We start from the raw sequence: 21439 nt of genomic DNA on the forward strand, positions 1-21439 counted from the left end.
CACACTCTTCCTCTGAGGCTTGTGTGCGCGTGCGCATGTGTGTGTGTGTGTTTGTGTGTGTGTGTGTGTGTGTGTGTGTGTGTGTGTGTGACTGTTCCCGTAATTTTCTGAGAACTGGTTTTAGACTCAAAGAGAAGAATTATTTTCAAACTGAGACATTCTTCTTTAAGAGGCTGTTTGAGGGAGAGGGCTCAGTTGTATGTGTGAATAGCAGACTACTTTCACAAGGATAGCGTATTTCATCTTTATGTATTTTAGGAGTAGTTGCATCACACAATTTTATTCAGTTAACAGGACTTCTTTTGCTCCCAATCTTCAACTGCAAAACTAGGCTCATATGAAACAGCAGATTTGAACACATTCCACCTTTGTTCGGACGGCTTGTTTTGTGCTCACTAATTTCATACTTATATTTTGTTCATCTTTTCTCTAGCTCGGTCAATAACATGTCAGAAAGTAAAAAATCATCCTTGCGATTTCCCAAAGCGTAAAATGGCTCGTTTGATCACGGCAAATGCAGCCAAAAATCAAAAAAAGGGTTCACAGAGGTCGACGGTTGACCAGAACCCAACAAACACTCACATTACAGCCGGCAACGCTTGATCTTTTCAATATTTAACTCCAAATATTACATAATAATCTTTCATTGGCTTTTCAACTCGTTGTGAGCCTACAGTTCATTATTTGGTTTCTTTGACAATTTCCTTCATGTATTTTTTTTTTCCCCGTCCTTGTTAGGCGAGCTCACATCCTTTTGAGTCTCTCTGCAGATGCACTACGCAAACCGCATGGAGCGTCGGCAACACGGAGGCCTTTGCGCGGCGCGGAGCTTTTTTGGGATGACACGCGGTGCGCGGGACACGAGTGAACGGGACGAGAGGCGCACTTCCGCGCCTGTTGACAAGCGGGCCTCGTCTACGTTGGACGTGTTCGCGCACGCCAGCAGAGATCAGGGACACGCCACGAAGCTCTGTTCCCCCGCTCCGTCTTACACTCCCTCTCTCTCTCTGGTTGTGTGTGTGTGTGTGTGTGTGGGGGTGTGTGCGTGTGTGTGTGTGTGTGTGATAAACCCCACTGCTGGAGTAACAGTAGACTGGCAGTATTCCCAGACTGGGTTTCATTAGACATGCACACTACCGAAGCTCTTCAGGTCGATGTTCTGGCTCTCCAGCACCGAAACTCTCTGGCATGACTGACCCAGAATGCTTTGGGCACGGGACCACAAAATCCAAAATGTGCCCAGTGTTACGTTGAAACAACTGGAGAAAAAAAAACGGAATCATATCGATTGCACCGCGAGCGGAATGTGTGGTTTTGTTTGCTCATGTGTCTGCCTGCATCTGTGTGTGTGTGTGTGTGTGTGTGCGCGCGCGCGTGCATCATCTGTGTGGGCTTTGTGTGTGTTTGAGCAGGACACCAACATTGACTGTTCGCTTATCATATTACCATCTGCATTATTTAAAGCTTCGATAAACAGTCTCATACCGCACAGACGCTGCAGGGACAGCGAGGAGGTGCAGCTCGGACAAGGTGACATGTCGAAAACCCCTGGCCTCAGACCAGTGGCAGCAGGAACACGGGGGGGGGGGGGGGGGCTGGTGGGTTTGGGTGGCGGTGGAGGAGGGGGGGGGGGGTTCAGCGTTGGCCCCCAGAGGCGGCTCGCAGTTTGTTCGTTCACGGGCTCGGTGGCGTTGCGGCGTACAACGGCAGGACGGGGCTGGGTTTGTCAAAACAGCTCACTCACACAGTGGTGAGGTCACTCGCCACGGTGTGGCAGCCCTGACCAATCACCAGTCAGCCTATTATTGTGGTATGCACTCGTTGCTATGAGTAACGGAGACTACAACTGCCCTGCACAGCCTCAACGACGGTTCGATGCAGCGGGGTGTCCACGCTCGGCCTGTCTTATTCGATATGTGTTGTTCCCCCCCCCCCCCACACACACACACACACTCACAACCAGTCCTGTTCTTGTCTAAACGCTCTCTTTGCGTGGGTCTCAGTGGATTTCCGACGCCACCTCATTATTCCCTTTGTAGCCCGCGGCCTCTTTCCCTCGTCCGCGTGTTTACTGTCCCCCCCCCCCCCCCCCCCTGCCCCCCGCAGCAGTGTTTTCTGACTTCCCCCGCGGCAGGTGAGCGTAAACACGCCGAAGGACTAAAACAATGTTAATCAAGCAATCATTAAGGAGTCAAGGCATCCCCCAGAGATCCAAGCATTCTCCCACCCACCTGCGTCTCGCCGTTTCGCTAACTGGACTGTTAATGACTAATCAGAGGCGAGAGTGATTAGATCGCCTCCTAACGAGAAGGATTTATGACCGAAACACGGCTGAGGCCGTCACACCGATAACAGGAAGTGAGCTCAGATCCAGGGAATGCAAACGTAATCTGGTCCATTCATTCAGTATCAAGTCCTGCCTTTTTGAATAAAGTGCGCATATAGTTAGTGCAGATTTACATATTACCATCTCATTTGATTGCCAACACTGACACGTCGATGTGTTTGTGACACGCTGGTGTTTGTAGCTGGTGGAGGGGAGCCGGCTTCAACAAAACTACTTGTTGAGTCGAGTCGTTCCCAATTTAGGATTTTGGGGTTTAGCGTTGTGATCAATAAGAAGGAAAGGAGAAAAGAGAATTAGCAACAACAGATACAATGCCATTCTCTGTCAAATGCGGAAACATTGCAAGTTGTTGATACACTGATGTATTGTTATTCAATACTCACTCACTGTTATTACGTCACTAACTGGCTTCTGTTATATAACATGGAGAAATAGCTGGCTTGCCAGGGATGGGTATCAGCAACGATGCATGAGTTCTGAGGCCTATCTCAATATTTGGATATCAATGGATATCAATGCTTGGATATCGATGTTTGTTCAATGCAACATTATAGAGTAAACCATGGTCTATAAATTGTGTTCAAATGGCTGGCTTCTGTCACACACGCGTGCTGCGTGGAAGCTGGCGGCCGTGTGGCCTGTCCCGTCCTGCAGGAGGGCCCGATTGCAGTCAGCGTGCGTGAGTGCGCTGACGTTAGCAGCAGTCAGGGTCACTTATTCGGGTGTGTGCCTCAAACACTCGCCGGCTGGAAAAACCAAAGCTGCGCACGGACCACAGAGAGATGCTCATGTTTAACAATTCACTGTTTTTTTTTTTTTTAATGCATGCTAATCTCTTTAATCCCGTTTGTTTGCCCGCCTCGTAGCTGCGTTATTTTGATCCCGCTGCTTTCCCTTGTCAAGACCCGCCCTGCGATGAACTCAAGCGTTACGACTGGCTGGGCGTGTGCACCAGGCTGAGATTTATAAATGGCATTAGTGAGCACCACATATTGGTGATGCAATGTAGTAATAACAACTGTCGGATGTGTACCAAGGGGTGGGGGGGGGGGGGGGGGGGGCAGGTAAACATGTTTGTCTGCTAGACGTCACAAGCCAACGATGGTTGCAAAGCACTGGTTTAATATGCATTGAATATTTTATGATCTTATCCTATATGCTTCTTATTGTAACATCTTCATCTTGTAAGTGAGCCCAACGGTAGAATCCATGTGGTGTAATAAAGAGAAAAACATTTTCCTCTGAATAAATAAAAGGAGAAAAGGAGAAGATAATTGAAGTACTCAACTAAAGTTCAAGTATCTCACTAATGGCATGCTGGAGCACGCCGCCTGAGTAAATCCGCGCGGGTCTCTCGGGGGGGACACACGGGGGACATCGATGACGCGCCCACCTTCAAACAGAAAGACGCCGCGGGTCGCCCGAGTGCATTCTGCTCCTCTCTCCCCTCTGTGTGTACGAATGCTCACGGAGAGGAAACCATAGATGCAGACATTCCACAACCCATATCCCCCCCCTCACTCTATCTTGTTGCCATGGGAACCCAAGCAGACGGGAGACAGGTTCATATTGGCCTCCCTCAGGTCTCCAGTCACAGTCTCCTTCTCTCTCTCTCTCTCTCTCTCTCTCTCTCTCTCTCTCTCTCTCTCTCTGTGTGTGTGTGTGTGTGTGTGTGCTGTCAGAGCCGGCTGCTCCTGTGTGGGCCACTGATACTCGCTGATTAAAGGAAGTTATAATTTGATTTTCTCAGCAGGCGCCGTTTAATAGAGCAGTTTAACTAAAGCTGTGCCATCCCCAGGGCTTATAGAAGGAAAAGGAGCGAAAGAAAAAGGGAGATATATACGTAAGAGAGGGAGAGAGAGAGTGTGTGTGGGTAAGAGAGCCGTGCTAATCCCCAACACTGAGAAATCACCCCGCCACTAAACTCTCCCACTCACTCTCCCATTCTAATTCTGTTTGCCCATTTCACCGTCTCTCTCTCCCTCCCTCTTTCTCCCCCTCCGCGCCTCCCTGTCTTTCCCCCTCTCTCTCTCTGTTTCTCTTGCTCTTCCTCCGCCTATTAATCTGTGCTTCCCTCTCCTCTCCTCTCCCGCTCCCCTCCCTCCCCCTCCTCCCTCATTCCTTCCTCCCTCTTTTTAGTGAGGCAAACATGGGAGGGCTGGCTTCTCTGTGTACAGGCGAGCTTTATTACTGTTCCATTGTGATAATAGCGTTTAATTATCCTCTCAGCTAAAATCAGCCCCATCGCTCTGCTTCTCCTTCCCACACTGAGCCTCCCTTCCCGCTCCCCCCCCCCCCCCGACACACCAACCGTCTGTGATGTGTCTAATACACCCCCTTACAGCCCTTCTCTCCCCCTCCATGCATCTCTTCTCCTCCAACCGGCCGCCACCACTGCTCCCCCCCCCCCCCCGCCCTGTTCTCCAGCTATTTCAGACCCATTTAGCGGGATAAGCATCTTGAGACAGACAGAGGGGTTTTTGCCCTCTTTCACAGAGAAGCGAGTAGAGGATATGGAGACTGGCATCCTGGTGCCCGCCTCAGAATACCAAACAGGGGCCTGGGGATCTTAATATGCAGTGTGGGACAGAGGCTGAGATCAAAGAGAGGCACAGACAGACAGAGAGATGGGTTTGGAGGGTGGGAGGGCGGGTGTGGGTGGGTGGGTGTTTGTGGATACACAGACAGAGAGAGGAGGAGGAGAGAAGCAGAGATGGAGAGAGAGAGAGAGAGAGAGAGAGAGGTGAGGTGAGAAGGAGGGAGGGAGTAGGTCCTTTCATTTCTCCTCATCTGAGCATCCTTTCCTTCACATCATCATTTCTGCGCCGCTCTCCTGCGTCACTCCCTTTGACCCCACGAGAGAAATCGACAGCCTAATTACCACGGAGGCAAAATCTACATGCCTGCCCATGCATCTGGAGTGTTTTTGTCCAAATATGTGGGCGGTGGAGAGAGGGAACGCGTGTTGACGTCTTTCTCTGGTTCACCCCTCACATGTGTGCGCTTGATTGTGCACAGTGGGGGGGGGGGGGGTGCGTGGTGGCTCTATACCTCTGCCACCTTCCCAGGCGCTCTATCTCCTCAGTCAATTAAGATTGTGAGTGGCTGTCGCTGAAGCGGTGTAGACAGGCTAAATGAAAAGGCAGTGGATGTGAAATATGAATCATTAGAATACTGCAAGGACGGGCTGGGGGGAAAGAGGGAGGTGTGGAGGGGTGGGTGGGTGGGTGGAGGGGGGGGGGGGGTCTGTTAGGGAGATAAGGAAAAAAGAAATGGAAGAGAATGGGAGAGGAAGAATGATAATAAAAGATTAACGTCGCGCCTCTCAGAGTGGTGGAATTTCAAAACCCTCCAGATCAAATTATTTATCCCTGTCTATAAAGGCAGAGGAAGGGAGGGAAAAGAGAGGAAGATCTGGAAAAAAAAGAGAGGAACAGAAGGGAGAAAAAACGAGCGAGGGGAGGGAAATGGAGTAGAATGGAAGAATGGCGCGAAGATCTCTCTCACTCTCTTTGATGACGGTGCTGACAGAAAAACAAATATGTGTGTGTGTGTGTGTGTGTTTGTGTGATGTTTTCAAGACAGAACAGGAGTTAGAGAGAGAGAGAGAGAGAGAGAGAGAGAGAGAAAACGTGCAGGCAGATGTCTGCGTTGACTCTGTGGGAGGCTCAAGGCTGTTTGCAGAGGATGGAGAGGCAAGAGAGGGAAAGGAGAAAAAGAGAGAAAGAGAGAGAGAGAGAGAGACAGAGGGGGGAGTCAGGGGGGGGGGGGGTTAAATGAAACCTGTTTCCCTTTGATTCTTCACTAATTTGCAGCGAGATGAAGAGCACAGAGAACAAGCCACCTACGCATCACACACCAAACCACACGAGCGCATCGCTCGTCCACGTCTCAATAGTTCACTCGGGCAAGCTGACACACAAACACACACACACACACACACACACACACACAGACACACAAAAGCACACGCACACAGTTCACTGCCTCGCCGCCCTTCTCACCAATGACATTGACTTTTCTCTACATGGGCTGTGTGGCCGCTGCTTGACTTCAGCTCTCTATTTTTAATTCTCCACTCATCCCACTGCTCTCGAGCCTTTTCTCTTCCTTCCTCTCGTCCTGCGTGTATTTTATATTTCCTTAAGTGAGAACCATTACACCTCCACACGTAAGAATACCGGCAGAGCGCGTTGCCCGGATACACGTCGGCCGTGCACGCGCCCGCGCGCACGAGCGGGCGCAAAGTCCTTCCTCATTAGCCCTGATTCCCCCTGAGTGACATCTCTAACAAAAGGATGCAGCCTCTGCCGCCATGGCAACAGCCTCCTCCATCTCTATGCAGTGCTTCAGACTGTTTACATGATGGGATCTCTTCTTCCCTCTCACTCCTCCATCTCTCCCTCCATCGGCACTCTGCGCTCCATCATTCTCTCTCTTTCGCTTCTCTCGTGTCACAATTTCTCTGTTCTACCATCCCAAGCTCCCTTTTCTTTCTCGGGCTCTTCTGTCTTGCTGTTGGTGTTATTTTTACTAGGGCATCTTTTTTTTTCTGAACCCTAAAGGACACTCAGTGCACCTGCTCCCCAATCAGGAAGTGATATGTAAAAAGAGAGAACGGGGAGGGGGCAAAAAGAGAAAGAGAGTGACACAAATGAGTGTGTGGATGTGATTAATTGTGTGTGTGTGTGTGTGACCATGTGTGTGTGTGACCATGTTTGTGTGTGTGTGAAACAGAGTGTGAGGGGGTTCCAGGAGACTGATATCTAGGCCATGGGAGTCCAAGGCAGCCAGTGTGTCTGGTGTCACAGCAAATCAGCTGTCAGCTGTACACCACCTGCCTGCCCACACATGCTCCCACACACACACACACACACACACACACACACACACACACACACACACACACACACACAGTCTGAAGAGAAGACACTAAGAATAGGGTTAGAACACCAGGAGTGTGGTTGCTCCTTCCACCTCCTCTTCTCCTTCCCCTCCCTCCTCCCTCCTCTCTTTCTCTCTTTCTCCTCCAGCCTCCGTCAGCGGGTTTTTTTTTTTTTTTTTTTCACGAGTGGCCTCCACCACGGTAGGACGTCTTCCATCTTTTCCCCCGGAGCCCGGCTGAGTCCGGGCCGCCTCTCCCACGGAGAAATGAGTCACCTGCTCTGTCCGTCGCTCCTCTCGCCAGCTTCTACCAGGTGTGGAGTAGTGGTCGAGGCCCTGCACCTATTGACAGAACAGGAGGGAGGAATGGGATGCGAACGGGGAGTGTGGTTTCGGAGGCCTCAAACCGCTAAATTGTCTCTGGGGGGGGATTGTCGGATTTGTGTGTGTGCACCTTAACGTGCACGACCCGGAGGTAATGGACAAGACAAGATGGAGCGCAAGTGCGCAAGGGGGGGGCCTGGGGGGGGGGGAGGCATCACGTAGGCTACACAGAGGGATGTGTGAGCGTAATTATGTGTACGTGTGTGTGCTGCACTCAGTCTGGTCCCTCTGTTTCTCTGCTGTCTGTGGCCTCCTCTTCCCCATGAATACTAATGTGCTTCAAACCCCAGAGATCAACCCTCCTCCCTTTCCTTTCGCTCCCTCCCTCCCTCCCTCCCTCCTCCTTTAGCCTTCCCCCCCCCCTCTCTCTCTACATCCCTGCCTTCCTCCACCACGGTCTTCATTCATTTCCTCTGCCCCCTTTACCATTCAACTTTACCTGTCTTTCATGTACCCTTTTACTCCCCATCTTCTTCTCCTCCCCAAACCCCCTCCCTCTCTTCCTATTTCCGTTGCCTTATTTCCCCATCCTTCCCTCCCCCCTTTTTTTTGCCGTTCCTCCCCTTCATTTTCTCTAAATCTCTTCCTCTTCGTCACTCTCTGCATGCGCTCTCCCTCCCTGACCTCACTTTTCCTCACATCTCATCCTTTCCTTCCCTTCATTTCACGTTACATTGCGCTGCTCTTTTATCATAACCTGTAACCTTTCACTCCTCTCCTTTCCTCACCTCTCCTCTTACCTCATCAAGTCCCCCTTTCATGTCCTTTCCTTTTTTTTCTCCTCTCCTCCTCCTTTCCTCATCGCTCTGTTCCTCCCATTTTTTCCTCCATCTTTATTTCTCTGTCTCACTATCTCTCCTCTCCTGTCCCCTTCTCCCTTTCCTCTACCCTATTTTCCCCTCCTCCCCTTATTTTTGCCTCGTCCCCTCCGTTCTACACCTCCTCAAGGCGACATGTAAATGAGGTCAGCACCGTCGAGTTCATCAACGGCATCACTCAGGTGTGAGCGAGCGTTGGTGTGAACCAACGTGTGTGTACGTTCACAAATCGAACATGCGAGTCCACTGATGTGTATATGAGGGGAGGGAGGGGGGGGTGCTTGTGTGTGTGTGTGTGTTTGAGTCCTAATAAAGAATTGCCTCTCTTAAGCTGTATACCAGTGAACCAAGTGCTCCAATTACATAAACCCCTTCACCCCAACGCATTTTGACATCCTGAAAATTATTCACGGCCTAATTCATTTAAAATTGCATCCCGTTTCTTGGCCTCCTTTCCTCCCCTTTCTTTTACCACGAGCCTGGAAACAGATGATGAGCAGGGGTGAGGGGGATGAGAGGAGCTTTCAGTTCCTTGTGTAACACAGAGGCTGCTGCTGCTGCTGACTGGACGTTCTCTAACTGCTTTTCAAACACACAAAAGGATGAGTGTGGAAATGAAACCCTGGGACTGCCAACAGCAGAGTGAGCATTTGTAAGAATATGAGAGACAGAGACAGATATTTATGGGGGGGGAGGGGGGGAGGGGGGAGATGAGGAGGAGTTTGTAGTTATTTGAGAAGAAATGGAGCCAACTACTCGGTGTGTGTTCGGCATTAAACGCAGTTTAAATTGTAAAATATTCCTCTCTGTGCCAGTGAAGCAGCAGTAATGTGTGTGCACGTGTGTGTGTGTGTGTGTGTGTGTGTGTGTGTGTGTGTGTGTGTTTGTTCGGGGCAGGCCTCAATGGGAATAAGGAAGCCAGAGAGGAGGGTTCAGGATGCAAGAATCCATCTGGGTCTGCACTCCTCCTGATGCAGAGAGAGAGAGAGAGACGTCCGAAGCAGAAAGCAACAGGCTACTGGAGATTGACCTGCAGCGCGCACACACACACACACACACACACACACATATTGTTATATATATATATTCCTAGGACAATAACAGCCTCTACTGGGGACAAGACACATAACATGGCCACACTCAAACACACACAGACAATCGCATGCAGAAAAAACACACCCACAAACCGGGCCTCAACGCACACAAACACACATAAATAGCACAGACAGGGTACACACAGATTGTTAGTAAACAGATTAAATTGGAGAAGCAATTCACACTGGCATGCACGCAGGGACACACACGGATAGGTAGACGCAAACAGGAGCATCCGCGTGTGTGTGTGCGCGCGCTGTAACGCACGCGCAATTCACACCGCAAAACCACTTCAGGTTTCATCATCTTCTTTCCCTTCTTTTTTTTTTTTTTTTTTTTGGTTTCTTTCTCTTGAGGGCTGGAGGGGCAGGAGAGGGGGGGGGGGGTGTCTCATTCCCTCTCTTTTGTTGCTGCTGGGGAAAGAGAGCACATATCCATAGAGAACACTCTCTCCAGCCCCATTCACACCCACACACCGCCGCTCCCTCCCTCTTCCTACACGTACACACGCACACACACACACACACACACACACACATCAACAAAGATACAACATCAAAGAGCCGCCACCGCCGAAGGATTACTTCAGCCACACATTGGCCTCTTGTGGAACACCCCTCCCGCCTGGCCACACTTGGTACAGCCCGAGCATTCCTGCCAAGTAGCTTTCACACATGGAGGGGAAGCTTGTCTCAAGCAATTGCTGACAAGCTACAAACAAGACAGCCTCCCTTTCCCTCTCCCTCTCTCCCTCTCGCTCTCTCTCTCTCCCTCTCCCCCCCCCTCTCTCTCTCTTTCTTCTTCCTCCTCTCTCTTCCTTTCACCCCTTGAGCCCAGGTCTGCCGTGCTCCCTACTTCTTACTCTTTCTGCACACTTCAACCCCCCACCCCCTTATTTTTCCCTCATCTCTCCTTCTCCCCCATTCCTCCCCCCCCGCCCCCACTCTTCTCCCCACTCTCTCTCTCTCTCTCTCTGAGAATGTGGGGGCCCCACTAGCATAAATTGTCAGCTGTTCCTGGGCGTACTCTCCATGGCTCCCTAAACTCACATAAGCCTCCATATGCAGTGGCCGGTGGGACAAGGGTAACCTAAGTAAGCCCCCTCGGCAGTGGGTCTGAAAGAGTCCGCTGAGGCCCCCGAATAATGCTGCAGTGTGAAGGCTCCACGGTCGGCTCAGACAGACTCCATCTGTATTTGACTATCCTTTCTTTTTGACCTTTTGGAATCATTAACTGAAAACATGTTATTATTGGGGATCTTTGTCAGAGGAGTTTTACCATTTCCTTGGTGCTTTAGACCACGATCATTAACCTTTAAGACTCAGTCAGCAGCTATTTGTATTGATGCACAACTCCAGAAGTCCTGGTCATAATACGATCACATCCTTGGAGCTCTTTTAGTCAACTTGTAGTTTGGAAACGCGCCCCTCGCTTGCTCTCAGCCACACACCACACGAGCGGCGAGGGGGGTTCATATGGATCGCATTTAAACGTGATTGTTACCAAGCAGCCGTTGTTACGGGCTAGTGCAGGCTGCCATCTAGTGTCAGGTCACGGTACTGATGCTTTGAGGCAGAAACTCCAAAGGACCTCACAGAGGCGGGATTTCAGTCGGATGAAACCAATCTGAGATTTCACAGCGAAACGGCCTTTAAATCTACTTCATGCCGAGATCACGTATCTGAAGCAGAAGTGATCATGTATTTTGGTTTTGGTGATGGGTGTATTGTCAGTGAAACCTGAATGCAAAAAAAGAAGCGGATAGGGACCCGCTCCAAGGAGTGAGAGTGTTTTTTGAGTGTAATATGGAGTGATTAAGTCCTCCGTCTGTCGGCTTTGACGAGCAGTCCCCTCACAGCAAAGAGCTCACTGAGGTTTCTCCGCTGAAATATTCTCTTTTGACTCTGCACAGCGTGCAAGAGCTAAATTCAGCTGCAGAGTTTGGGTTGCAGCTACTTGACTAAAAAAAAAAACACTGATGAAGTTTCAACATGTGTCCTCAGTGCTGGTGCTCAAAGTCAGGGAAAGAAAGGAGGGAGGGAGAGAAATTAGTTGAAATGTCTATGTCAATTTATTAAATACAATCTCACGCACTCCATGTAACCCAATTTAAATCATTTGGAATTTGCATTTGGTTCTCTGCTCTCACGATGCATTGCTCTGCATGCAAGAGTTCTCTGGAAACCTGGTAGGTCTTCCATTGAAATCTTACATAGTAAACAGACCTGTAGGCGCTTTTCTAGTCTTCTGACCACTCAAAGCGCTTTAAACACTACATGACATCATTCACCCATTCATGCACTAATGACAGGACCTATCACACACAGTGGCACCTGCCCATCAGTAATTCACACACTGTAGTCACAGCTAGAGGAGCAATGATGGGGTTAAGTGTCTTGCCTGGGATCAAGCCACCAACCCTCTGATTGGAGGACGGCGGCGGCCCCCACCCACCCGCCGTCGCCACGTCACATGCAAATGATGTTCTGATTTGCACATCAGCAGGGCAAAGTGATCAGGGGAAAACAAGCAGTTCAGCATTTCAGCTTTTTAAAACGCACAAAGTCAAAGTAAAGCAGGGGGAACTGCTGCTGGAATTCACATGAACATTTCCCCGCATCGAGGGGACTGAAGAGCACTGAGCTCCTCTGCACTGACAGCGCATCAAATCCTCTCCAACCACAACCAGCGTCCCTCAGCTTTTGTTCCGATTCATCCGGAATGTACACTCACCGGCCACTTTATTAGGTACACCTGTCCAACTGCTCGTTAACACTTAATTTCTAAGCAGCCAATCACATGGCGGCAACTCAGTGCATTTAGGCATGTAGACATTGTCAAGACAATCTCCTGCAGTTCAAACCGAGCATCAGTATGGGGAAGAAAGGTGATTTGAGTGACTTTGAACGTGGCATGATTGTTGGTGCCAGAAGGGCTGGTCTGAGTATTTCAGAAACTGCTAATCTACTGGGATTTTCACGCACAACCATCTCTAGGGTTTACAGAGAATGGTCCGAAAAAGAAAAAACATCCAGTGAGCGGCAGTTCTGTGGGCGGAAATGCCTTGTTGATGCCAGAGGTCAGAGGAGAATGGCCAGACTGGTTCGAGCTGATAGAAGGGCAACAGTGACTCAAATAACCACCCGTTACAACCAAGGTGGGCATAAGAGCATCTCTGAACGCACAGTACGTCGAACTTTGAGGCAGATGGGCTACAGCAGCAGAAGACCACACCGGGTGCCACTCCTTTCAGCTAAGAACAGGAAACTGAGGCTACAATTTGCACAAGCTCATCGAAATTGGACAATAGAAGATTGGAAAAACGTTGCCTGGTCTGATGAGTCTCGATTTCTGCTGCGACATTCGGATGGTAGGGTCAGAATTTGGCGTCTACAACATGAAAGCATGGATCCATCCTGCCTTGTATCAACGGTTCAGGCTGGTGGTGGTGGTGTCATGGTGTGGGGAATATTTTCTTGGCACTCTTTGGGCCCCTTGGTACCAATTGAGCATCGTTGCAACGCCACAGCCTACCTGAGTATTGTTGCTGACCATGTCCATCCCTTTATGACCACAATGTACCCAACTTCTGATGGCTACTTTCAGCAGGATAAAGCGCCATGTCATAAAGCTGGAATCATCTCAGACTGGTTTCTTGAACATGACAATGAGTTGGCTGTACTCAAATGGCCTCCACAATCACCAGATCTCAATCCAATAGAGCATCTTTGGGATGTGGTGGAACGGGAGATTCGCATCATGGATGTGCAGCCGACAAATCTGCGGCAACTGTGTGATGCCATCATGTCAATATGGACCAAACTCCCTGAGGAATGCTTCCAGCACCTTGTTGAATCTATGCAACGAAGAATTGAGGCAGTTCTGAAGGCAAAAGGGGGTCCAACTCGTTACTAGCATGGGGTACCTAATAAAGTGGCCGGTGAGTGTATATTTTTGCTTTTCTATTTAACGATGCCATTGTCTCTTCCCGGGCTGCTTCAACCTTCAGGGTTTGTTTGTGAAAATATTTATGAGATTGGGAGAAAATGCAAATCTACCTCATCATTCTTTCTCTGTGATTTGACACACCTATATACTTTTTTTTTTTTAATAATTGGATTTAATTGAATCATTGCAATTATTTTCAAATATTTTATGTTTTAGTTATGTCAATTATTGCCTAATTCCACTACATTTTATACGTTTAATAACAATTTTGACCTTCCTCATGTTTCAACATGTGAGGTCTTAATTTCCCATGCATCCAAACGTTAGTTGCTCCCATTTTTCCGTTCTAATTTCTGCATTCAGAGGGATCATCAGGGCTTCTTATTATATCCGTCTTGCTGCACTCGTAATAATACAACAAACTTTATTTTGGCTGCAGATGAATCAGTCAGAAAGGATGCAGAGTAGTGATTCATGCATGAAGCTCTTCTTCATTCCTCCTGGATCACGACATCCAGACAGATCTCCTCCTGACTGGATAAATGCAGCGTACAACCCACAGCAGGTTTATCGAACAACCCGGTGTCACATGATCAAAACCAGCTTGCGTCATAAAGTGCGCTGCAGGGTACACCGGCCCTTTATCCCTCTCAATAAAACGTTATGGAAATAAAAGGCAGAAAAACAAGATATGAAAGGCAAAACTTTATTCAGTTTTTTAACAGATAGCAATAGACAGCTCATTTATTTCTAAAATCAATGTGAAAATTAAATATCTCTTAATGTGTACGCATTGCATTGATTCAGAAGGGGACATTTGAGTGGAACAAGAAGTGTCTTTTCTTGGATCAAAGTGGAAGTGATCAATAAACATCTGTTCTACAATTGCCGATTACTAGTCAGAAATTCACATTAAAACCAAGAACATGTCCCCCCCCCCTTTTTAAATTGGCAGCCTTAGAAAAGACAGTGGACCACAAATGGCCTGCAAATACACATGCAGTGGTGTCACCATACCAGCCCGAAGAGTCCCTGACTCAGACCATGAGAGATAAATACGCAAGGAGGGGCAGACTGTTCAAGGTGTTTTTAAAGTTAGCACACCAAAAAGCACAAAGACCCAATGATACACCCAAAAAGGACAGTCTCTCCTAGGACCCCCCCCCCCCCCCCACCACCACCAACTTCAAGTATTCCCTCCAGCACTTTGATCACTTCAAGTTTACCCACCAAGGCCTCCAAACCTTCGATCGCACCCCCTCTTCTTAGGATAACAACGTAAGCTATTATATAAGTGCACTCAAAATGCATCTATACATACAAAAAAATAAGTAGCAGTAATAGTTATAACAATCACTTGACATTTCATTTGATGCACGTTATAATCCCTTCATACCGTGGCATCACCTTCTCCCACCCCCTGAGTGTAATGTTCAAGTTTAACCTTCTGTTGCTACGGAAACGCAAACAGGACCAGCAAACCTTGGTTTGGTTATTTCATTAACATTAGCAATCATTGGCAACAGCAATGATTAGAATCGGTATAATTATGCCTTTCCAGTCTGTTGTGCGCCGTGTGTGTGTGTGTGTGTGTGTGTGTGTGTGTGTGTGTGTGTGTGTGCATGCGTGACAGATGCATTATGTACAAGCTGCTGATCGATCATGTGCCTCCGGCCACAGCCTGTTTGCTGGTGCCACACCCCGAAAAGCCTTCATCCTGGAAGATAGTGTTAAGAAACCGACAAAATCAGCACACGTGATCACAACGCATTACAGTGTGTTGACAGCTCAAATACATACTTTTTTACTAATGACGGTTGAGAGGCCATCCACATTTAAATATACATTTTTTTACAGCACTTTAGCCACTTCCGCTCACCTTGGCCTCGCAGTTTAGCTGCCTCAGGAGCCAGCAGCAATGCAGCTCCGACATTTGTACAACTTGGGGTCATGGGTGTGGATGTGGTTCCGTACATTCCTCAGTCGAAAGAACGTCTTACTGCAGAGCTGCACGGCACAGAGGGTACGACGAAGGGTCAACAGCACGCACGTGAACAGAGACGCTCCACACAGGGTACTACAAAGTAGCTGGTTAGCTTAGCACAAAGAATTAAGACCTGACAAAATCACAAGTAGTATTGTCGGGCAAAATGTATAAGCACTATTATGTGCAATAATCCTGTCACTGAACCGTCATGCATTTAAAAATATTGGAACTGGTGAATGAACTAGATTATACTACAGTGTAGTCAAATAGAAATTAAACATGGGCAACCTTTTGATATGAAATGCTAGGTTTCTATTTTCTTAATAATCAGTGAGCCGAATCAACATTTTTATCTCCAACTGATACCTAATTCTAGGCCATTCGTGTTAGGAAAATTGAAGTGAAATATTTAATGAAACAAAATAAAACTTTTCCGATATTCAGGACATTAACCTGACCAACCCTCAACCAATATTTTTCAGGAGCAATAAACAATTTTTTTTTTTTTTTTTTTAAAGCAACGCCATTCGCCGATCAGCGGCACAGCAGAAGAAAATCAAATAAACGGCCAATAATATGCCGTTGGCCAATGAGGGCACGTGTACCCAAGGTTCCCAACCGCTACTTTACAATCTCAAATATGCTTACCAGGCACGGCCAGTGCTTGCCCTCGATGTGCCGGAGGCGATGCATGATGAGTGCGTCACAGTCCTTGTAGGAGGCAGAGCACTGCGAGCAGGAATGGGCCGCCTTTGGGACTTTGGGCACCTGGCTGCGAGGCCCCCGGAGCTGCTTCAGCCTCGCCCGCTGCACAGCGTCCAGCGAGACGCGGCTCCTGCCACTCGGAGGGGGGTTCGCTTGCTGCTGGAGATGCGGGGGAAAAGAGTGACACAGGATGAAGGGTCTTCCCCTCACATTCTGCATACACGTCGTGGACGTCAAAATGTTGAAGAGGAGCAGACGCTAACAAAAAAAGCTGAATGGAATCAATCACTCAAAATGATCTGTTCAGATGGTTTATAATTACTGCTGCCAAAGGTGAACTTTTCTCTATCGTTCCCACTGAACTACGTGGATGCTTAATGCTCCCTTTAAAACAAAGAAAACTGCGATAACCTTCATAAAACACCCAATCAATCAATCTACCCACCTTCGGCACGGTGCTTGTGGCGTTTAACCTGACAGATTTGGCTAGATGAGGAGTGCTGTGTCGGGAGTTCTGCCTGGGTCTCTGGACCTTGCTTTGGCTCGCGACCCTCTCCTTCTTCACCGCGGGTGGGGCAGTGGTCCCCCGGGCCCTCAGCGCCCTGTGTGGGGACTCCTCCGCTGCGAATTTCTCTCTGACTTGTGACACAGAGCGCGTCAGGCAGATGTCAACGCTCTCCTCCTCTTTCTTCAGGCCCCCGGTGGGCCGACAGAAGCTAAAAAGGAAGCCAGAGTCCAGGAGTTTGATGGGGGGCTTGCTCTGCCGCTTGCCCAGGTCCGGCGAGGGCGGCTCGGGAAAGGTGCCACCAACGGGCACGGGGTCTGCGGGCTCCTCTTTGATCACTTTGTACAGGGGGTTGTTGTAGATGGACGCCGGATGCGCGCGCTCCGAAAACTGGAGCCCACCGGGTTTATTGTCCAAGACCCCGACCTTCCCCTCCTCCTCCTCCTCTTCTCCGGGTTCACACTTGGTCCTCGGCCCCTTTACCGCGGAGCTCCGCGCAAGCTTAGTCTTCTGTGCCCGCCGGCTGCTGTTGTACCGCGGCGCTTTGACGGCGGCGGCGGCGTTACCTTTGGCTCGCGTCTCGTGCGGAGGCGGTGACCTGTGGGGCGCGTTGCCGCGGCGACTGTCGGATGACAGAGAGAAGCCCGAGACGGAGTAGTCGACCGGTTCGGATTTGATCCTGACCGGGTTTCTCGCAGGAGGCCTCTTGGCGCTGCGTCGCCGAGGCTGCCGGGCAGCGAGGTGGACGTCGCCCTTCCTCACCGACCGCCGGAGTTCCCGCCCGCAGAACGGCTGAAACATGTCGGGCAAGGCGCCTTGACTTCGCATGCTCCGGTCACTTGGAGGGACCCGCCGCGGGGCGCCCTTGGGCCTTTTTGCCTTCGCCTGCGGTTTGCCGACCGGGCCGGCGGGCTTGGTCTTCCCCGACTTGGCGAGGAGGTGAGTGTTAATGGGGTCACACAGGGGAAGGGACAGTGCCACGGCCCCGTACGGCAGGACGGGGGAGGCGGGGCGGGGTTTCCGCCGCTTCGTCAGCGAGTAGTTGTTGGCCTTCAGCTTCCTCAGCCGTTTCTTCTGCCTCCAGCCGATCAGATCCTCCGGTCGGGGGAGCAGGGCGGTCCTTTGTAACCCGAGGACGCTCATCAGCTCGTACTTCTCCTGCGCTCTCGCACTGTCCTGCTCGTCCTCTCCGACCTCCACCACTTCCTGCTTTACCCGCACGGGGCTGCACGCGGCGATCTTCGCAACCCGGGACATGGACGCGCGGGACAGCCGCGGGACGGGGGGAGCTCGCCGGTTTCGGCGAGGACTCTCCGGCGCGGGCAGCAATCTCTGAAGCTCTTTGGCTGCCCCGGGAGTGGAGCGGAGGAGGCGGGAGTTTGATGGGGAGATGCGAGAGTCATTCTGGGACTGTGCGTTGGGTATGGCGTGTCGAGGCGTGGTGGCTTTCTTGGAGGAGGGAGATTTAAAGTCCATGAGCTTCATCCTGTGCGAGGGACTCAGAGGGAGACCGTTGTGGGCTTTCGGGGTCCGACGCAGGTTTCGCCTCGGGCCTCCTTGAAACGACTCGTCGGACGAATCCAGCAGCAAACAGAAGCCGTTGTTCCCGTTGTCCTCCAAGCCAAAAGCCCTTTTCCTTTTGCCCTCCCTGCGCTGGCAGTAACGTTCGCGACATGGGCCGGCACAAGCAGCAATGTGACCGTCGCGAGGACGGAGCTTCCGCTCCTGCTCCTTCATGAGAGCGGAGCAGGCCTCCACCGCGGGCCACATGCCCAGGTGGCGTGCCATGGCGATGACTTCGGGTAGGTCCTCCTGGCGAACACACAGAGTGGAGGAGTAGGAGAAATCCAGCAGAGACAGAAGGCTGTCCTCACTAAAACCTGAGAGAAGAGAGGGAGCCTTTTATTATACGTGTTGAACTTCAGTCAATCAGGGAGTGAGATGAAAGTGACTGTGTGTAAACAGCGGATTGGAGAGTGGGAGCAAGTGTAAACGACGGGGGAGACAATACAACGAGTGCTTTAATCAGGGCCACTGGTTAAAGCCTGCTGCTGTCTGATGGCACACATCACATCAAAAAGACGTGTAAATGAGAAGACAGACTATGGCTGAGAAGAACAGCCAGCCACTGCCCGGTACCAGCTTCTCCAACCTAAGAATGTTTTACTTTCTCATAGTAAAGCTTTGACTAAGAGGTTTAAGATAACACCCACATGCTTCTTTTTGGGGGGGGGGGGGGGGGTCTGTGGACATGGTCCAGGCTGAGCTGTTTTCAACATCAGTTTGGCCCTCTAATCTTACCGGTGAGATCTATATCGGCCTTCATGCTCGAGTCCATTTCTGTGAAGATCTCCTGGAAGTGATCGCTGACGGCCGCCAGGACGGCTCTGTGGGCCGAGTAGGATCGCCCGTTTGTCCGCAGCGTGATGTCACAGAACAGCCCCGCCTCCCGCTGACCCCTCAGCTTGCTCAGCATGTCGGCGCCGTGCGACACCATCGTCTTCGTAACGCATCCTCTGCCACCCGGCTCCTGAGAGGCAAACGCAGAGGGAAATGCGACATGTGAGACATGCAAGTGTGAGAGAGCGCGCGTGAGAACGAGAGAGCGAGAAAACAAAAAAAATGTGAGATGCAGATAAAAATAGAGGAGCTGAGAGATTGAGAATTTGAGTACAGAATCCTATTCCATACCTCGGTTTTCTTAGTTCGCTGGCATTCCAGACAGCCCAGGACAAAATCTCTGATTTGGAAGTACATCCCTGTGAAGAAAATGCAATCAACAACATGAACGGGTCTCAACGGTGGCGTGAACAACAGTGCGAGTACATGTCTTGATCTACGATTGATTCAATCACTACTGTGTGTGGGGAGGGGCGGTGGTGCATGGAGGGAGGGGGGGGGGGGGTTAAATGACTCTCTCCCCCAACAATACACAATCATCCCAGTCACCAGGTGGACGTAGATAACAGAGAAGAAGTTCACGCATGGTGACGCACGCCGTGAACATCAACAACATACTTTCCTCCAATGACGTCAGACGTGTAAACAGGAAGGGAAGTTCTTACCTTCCCACCAGTAGTTCTCAGCCACGCATTTATAAGTCTCCTCCAGGGACAGGTGGCGCTGGCCGAGGCGCCGCCGGTGAAAGGTGGAGAGGGCCTCCTGCCTGCGGTCCTCCTCCAAAACCTCCCGGTAGTTGACGAAGCCCCTTTCCAGCTTCTTGCGGTACAACAGCCCGTCTATCGTCTCGAAGTTGGGCGACCGCCGTTCGGGAGGTCCACGCCCTTCAGAGTTCCCGGCTGTCTCCATCCTTCCGGCTCTGTCTTCATCAGTCCACGGTTTGGACGGACGAAACGTCTCCGCGCTCGCGTAACTGGCACCGACATGGGTGCAGATACCAGCCATTTTTTTTGGTTAAAAACACGGTGGTTAACGTTAAATACTGTGTATTTAACTTGTATCCACTTCCCCCCTCCCCCCCCCAAGGGAGGGGGTCACAGCGGTGGGCCGCGAGGGCAAAACTTCACCCAGCGACCTGATACCGGTGACAGCGGACGCACCGGGCCTAACCACTCCGAATAGTCCGGCGCGGGGCTGCAAATAAGCTCAAATGAACCGCGACGTCTCTCATTACGGCTCACAGAAGCTAGCTTTGCCCACGCGACGCTAACACAGAAGGTGCCCAGCAACTGTCAGTGAGAGCATCACTTCTCACTACCCACACAGTCGTGGCTAACGTCTCTTTAAATTACAAATATAAATAAAATCCGGCTTTTTTTTTTTTTAGCATTTGGGTCGTATTTTGGTTTTTCTCAAAAAAATATCGCGCGGGTTCTCACGCGACGCAACATCAACAGACGCGTTAAATGGCGTGACGTCGAAATACCGAAAGCATCGCGCCAACCGAACGCCGAGTGATGTGCGTTAAAGTCAACCGGTTTCCACGGAGACCACGTAAAACGGGTTCACCGCAAACCCCGCACACCGACAGCTCGCCTTCCATCTATTTCAGGGGTCGAGAGTGGCCCCCGGGGGCTGGATGACGGCGGGCAGCCTCACCTCCGGCGTTAACTTGAGATTTCTTTTCGACAACTCGAGACGGAAGCAACATGATGACGCAGCTATGGGCTCAGCATCGCCACTTGAACGACCCAAAACGCGAGGGTTTGACTCGTCGATAAGCCAGAAATGTTGCAAATCACCACCGGGTTCCCCGTAGAAAGCGACACAACAAACTCCGGGTAGACATCCGAAACCCTTATAGTCGCTCTGGGCCGCCGTAAAGTCAGCCCGGCGGTTAAATTTGATCCAATTTCCTAAAGTCGTAACCTTCTGTTTGTTGCTAATCAGTAGCCTAACCGAGACGAGTCCTACCCGCCTTCACACAAAGGCCATTAGCAGAAGCTTTAAAGATATTCTACCAGACGACGTGTGATTGGCTGACAGAGCTGCCACTCAAGTTAGTGTTTTTCTCGTTGAAGCAGGGTAGGTTGCTCGCACACGCCAGTAAACTGGTATTGCTTCACTTGTCTGCGGTCAAGATGAACATGTGATAAATGTACTTGGCTCAATTCTGACAGATATTCCCAAATTAGGTTTACCCTGTTTTAATCTTCCTAAAAGGACCGTTATTTAGTTGGAATAAACTGCATCCAATTATTTTAAATAATCACTAATGTATTTGTTTCCCCCTCTTGTCAAAAATAGAGACACATATAGATTTTTACAATTGCTTTGACAAAACTTTCAACACACATTCTATCCCT

The 21439-nt window shown here is 50.2% G+C and overlaps 1 protein-coding gene across 2 annotated transcripts; it reads right to left on the reverse strand.

Annotated features, from left to right (window-relative positions):
* Positions 1-14168: 14168 nt before the first annotated feature.
* Positions 14169-21065, reverse strand: si:dkey-229b18.3 (uncharacterized). Of its 2 annotated transcripts, none has more exons than XM_037488800.2 (7): positions 19739-21065; positions 19365-19432; positions 18975-19203; positions 16614-18553; positions 16112-16324; positions 15356-15483; positions 14169-15193 (listed from the first exon to the last, which is right to left on the reverse strand). In XM_037488800.2, exons 1-6 carry the CDS (start codon positions 20076-20078, stop codon positions 15379-15381), a joined length of 2895 nt encoding a protein of 964 aa, XP_037344697.2. In that variant the 5' UTR covers positions 20079-21065; the 3' UTR covers positions 14169-15193; positions 15356-15378. The 2 variants fall into 2 exon arrangements, with proteins under 2 accessions (XP_037344697.2, XP_037344695.2); XM_037488798.2 differs by having other exon boundaries at positions 16112-16327.
* Between the last annotated feature and the right edge of the window lie 374 nt (positions 21066-21439).

Source organism: Pungitius pungitius, chromosome 10 (assembly GCF_949316345.1).
Source record: "Pungitius pungitius chromosome 10, fPunPun2.1, whole genome shotgun sequence".
Lineage (NCBI taxonomy): Eukaryota > Metazoa > Chordata > Actinopteri > Perciformes > Gasterosteidae > Pungitius > Pungitius pungitius.

Coding starts and splice junctions, on each gene's coding strand:
- si:dkey-229b18.3 (XM_037488798.2), bottom strand. CDS start 20,078: ATGGCTGGTATCTGCACCCATGTCGGTGCCAGTTACGCGAGCGCGGAG. Junction 19,204..19,364: donor AGCGAACTAAGAAAACCGAG/GTATGGAATAGG, acceptor TTTGCCTCTCAG/GAGCCGGGTGGCAGAGGATG. Junction 18,554..18,974: donor GGCCGATATAGATCTCACCG/GTAAGATTAGAG, acceptor CTCTTCTCTCAG/GTTTTAGTGAGGACAGCCTT.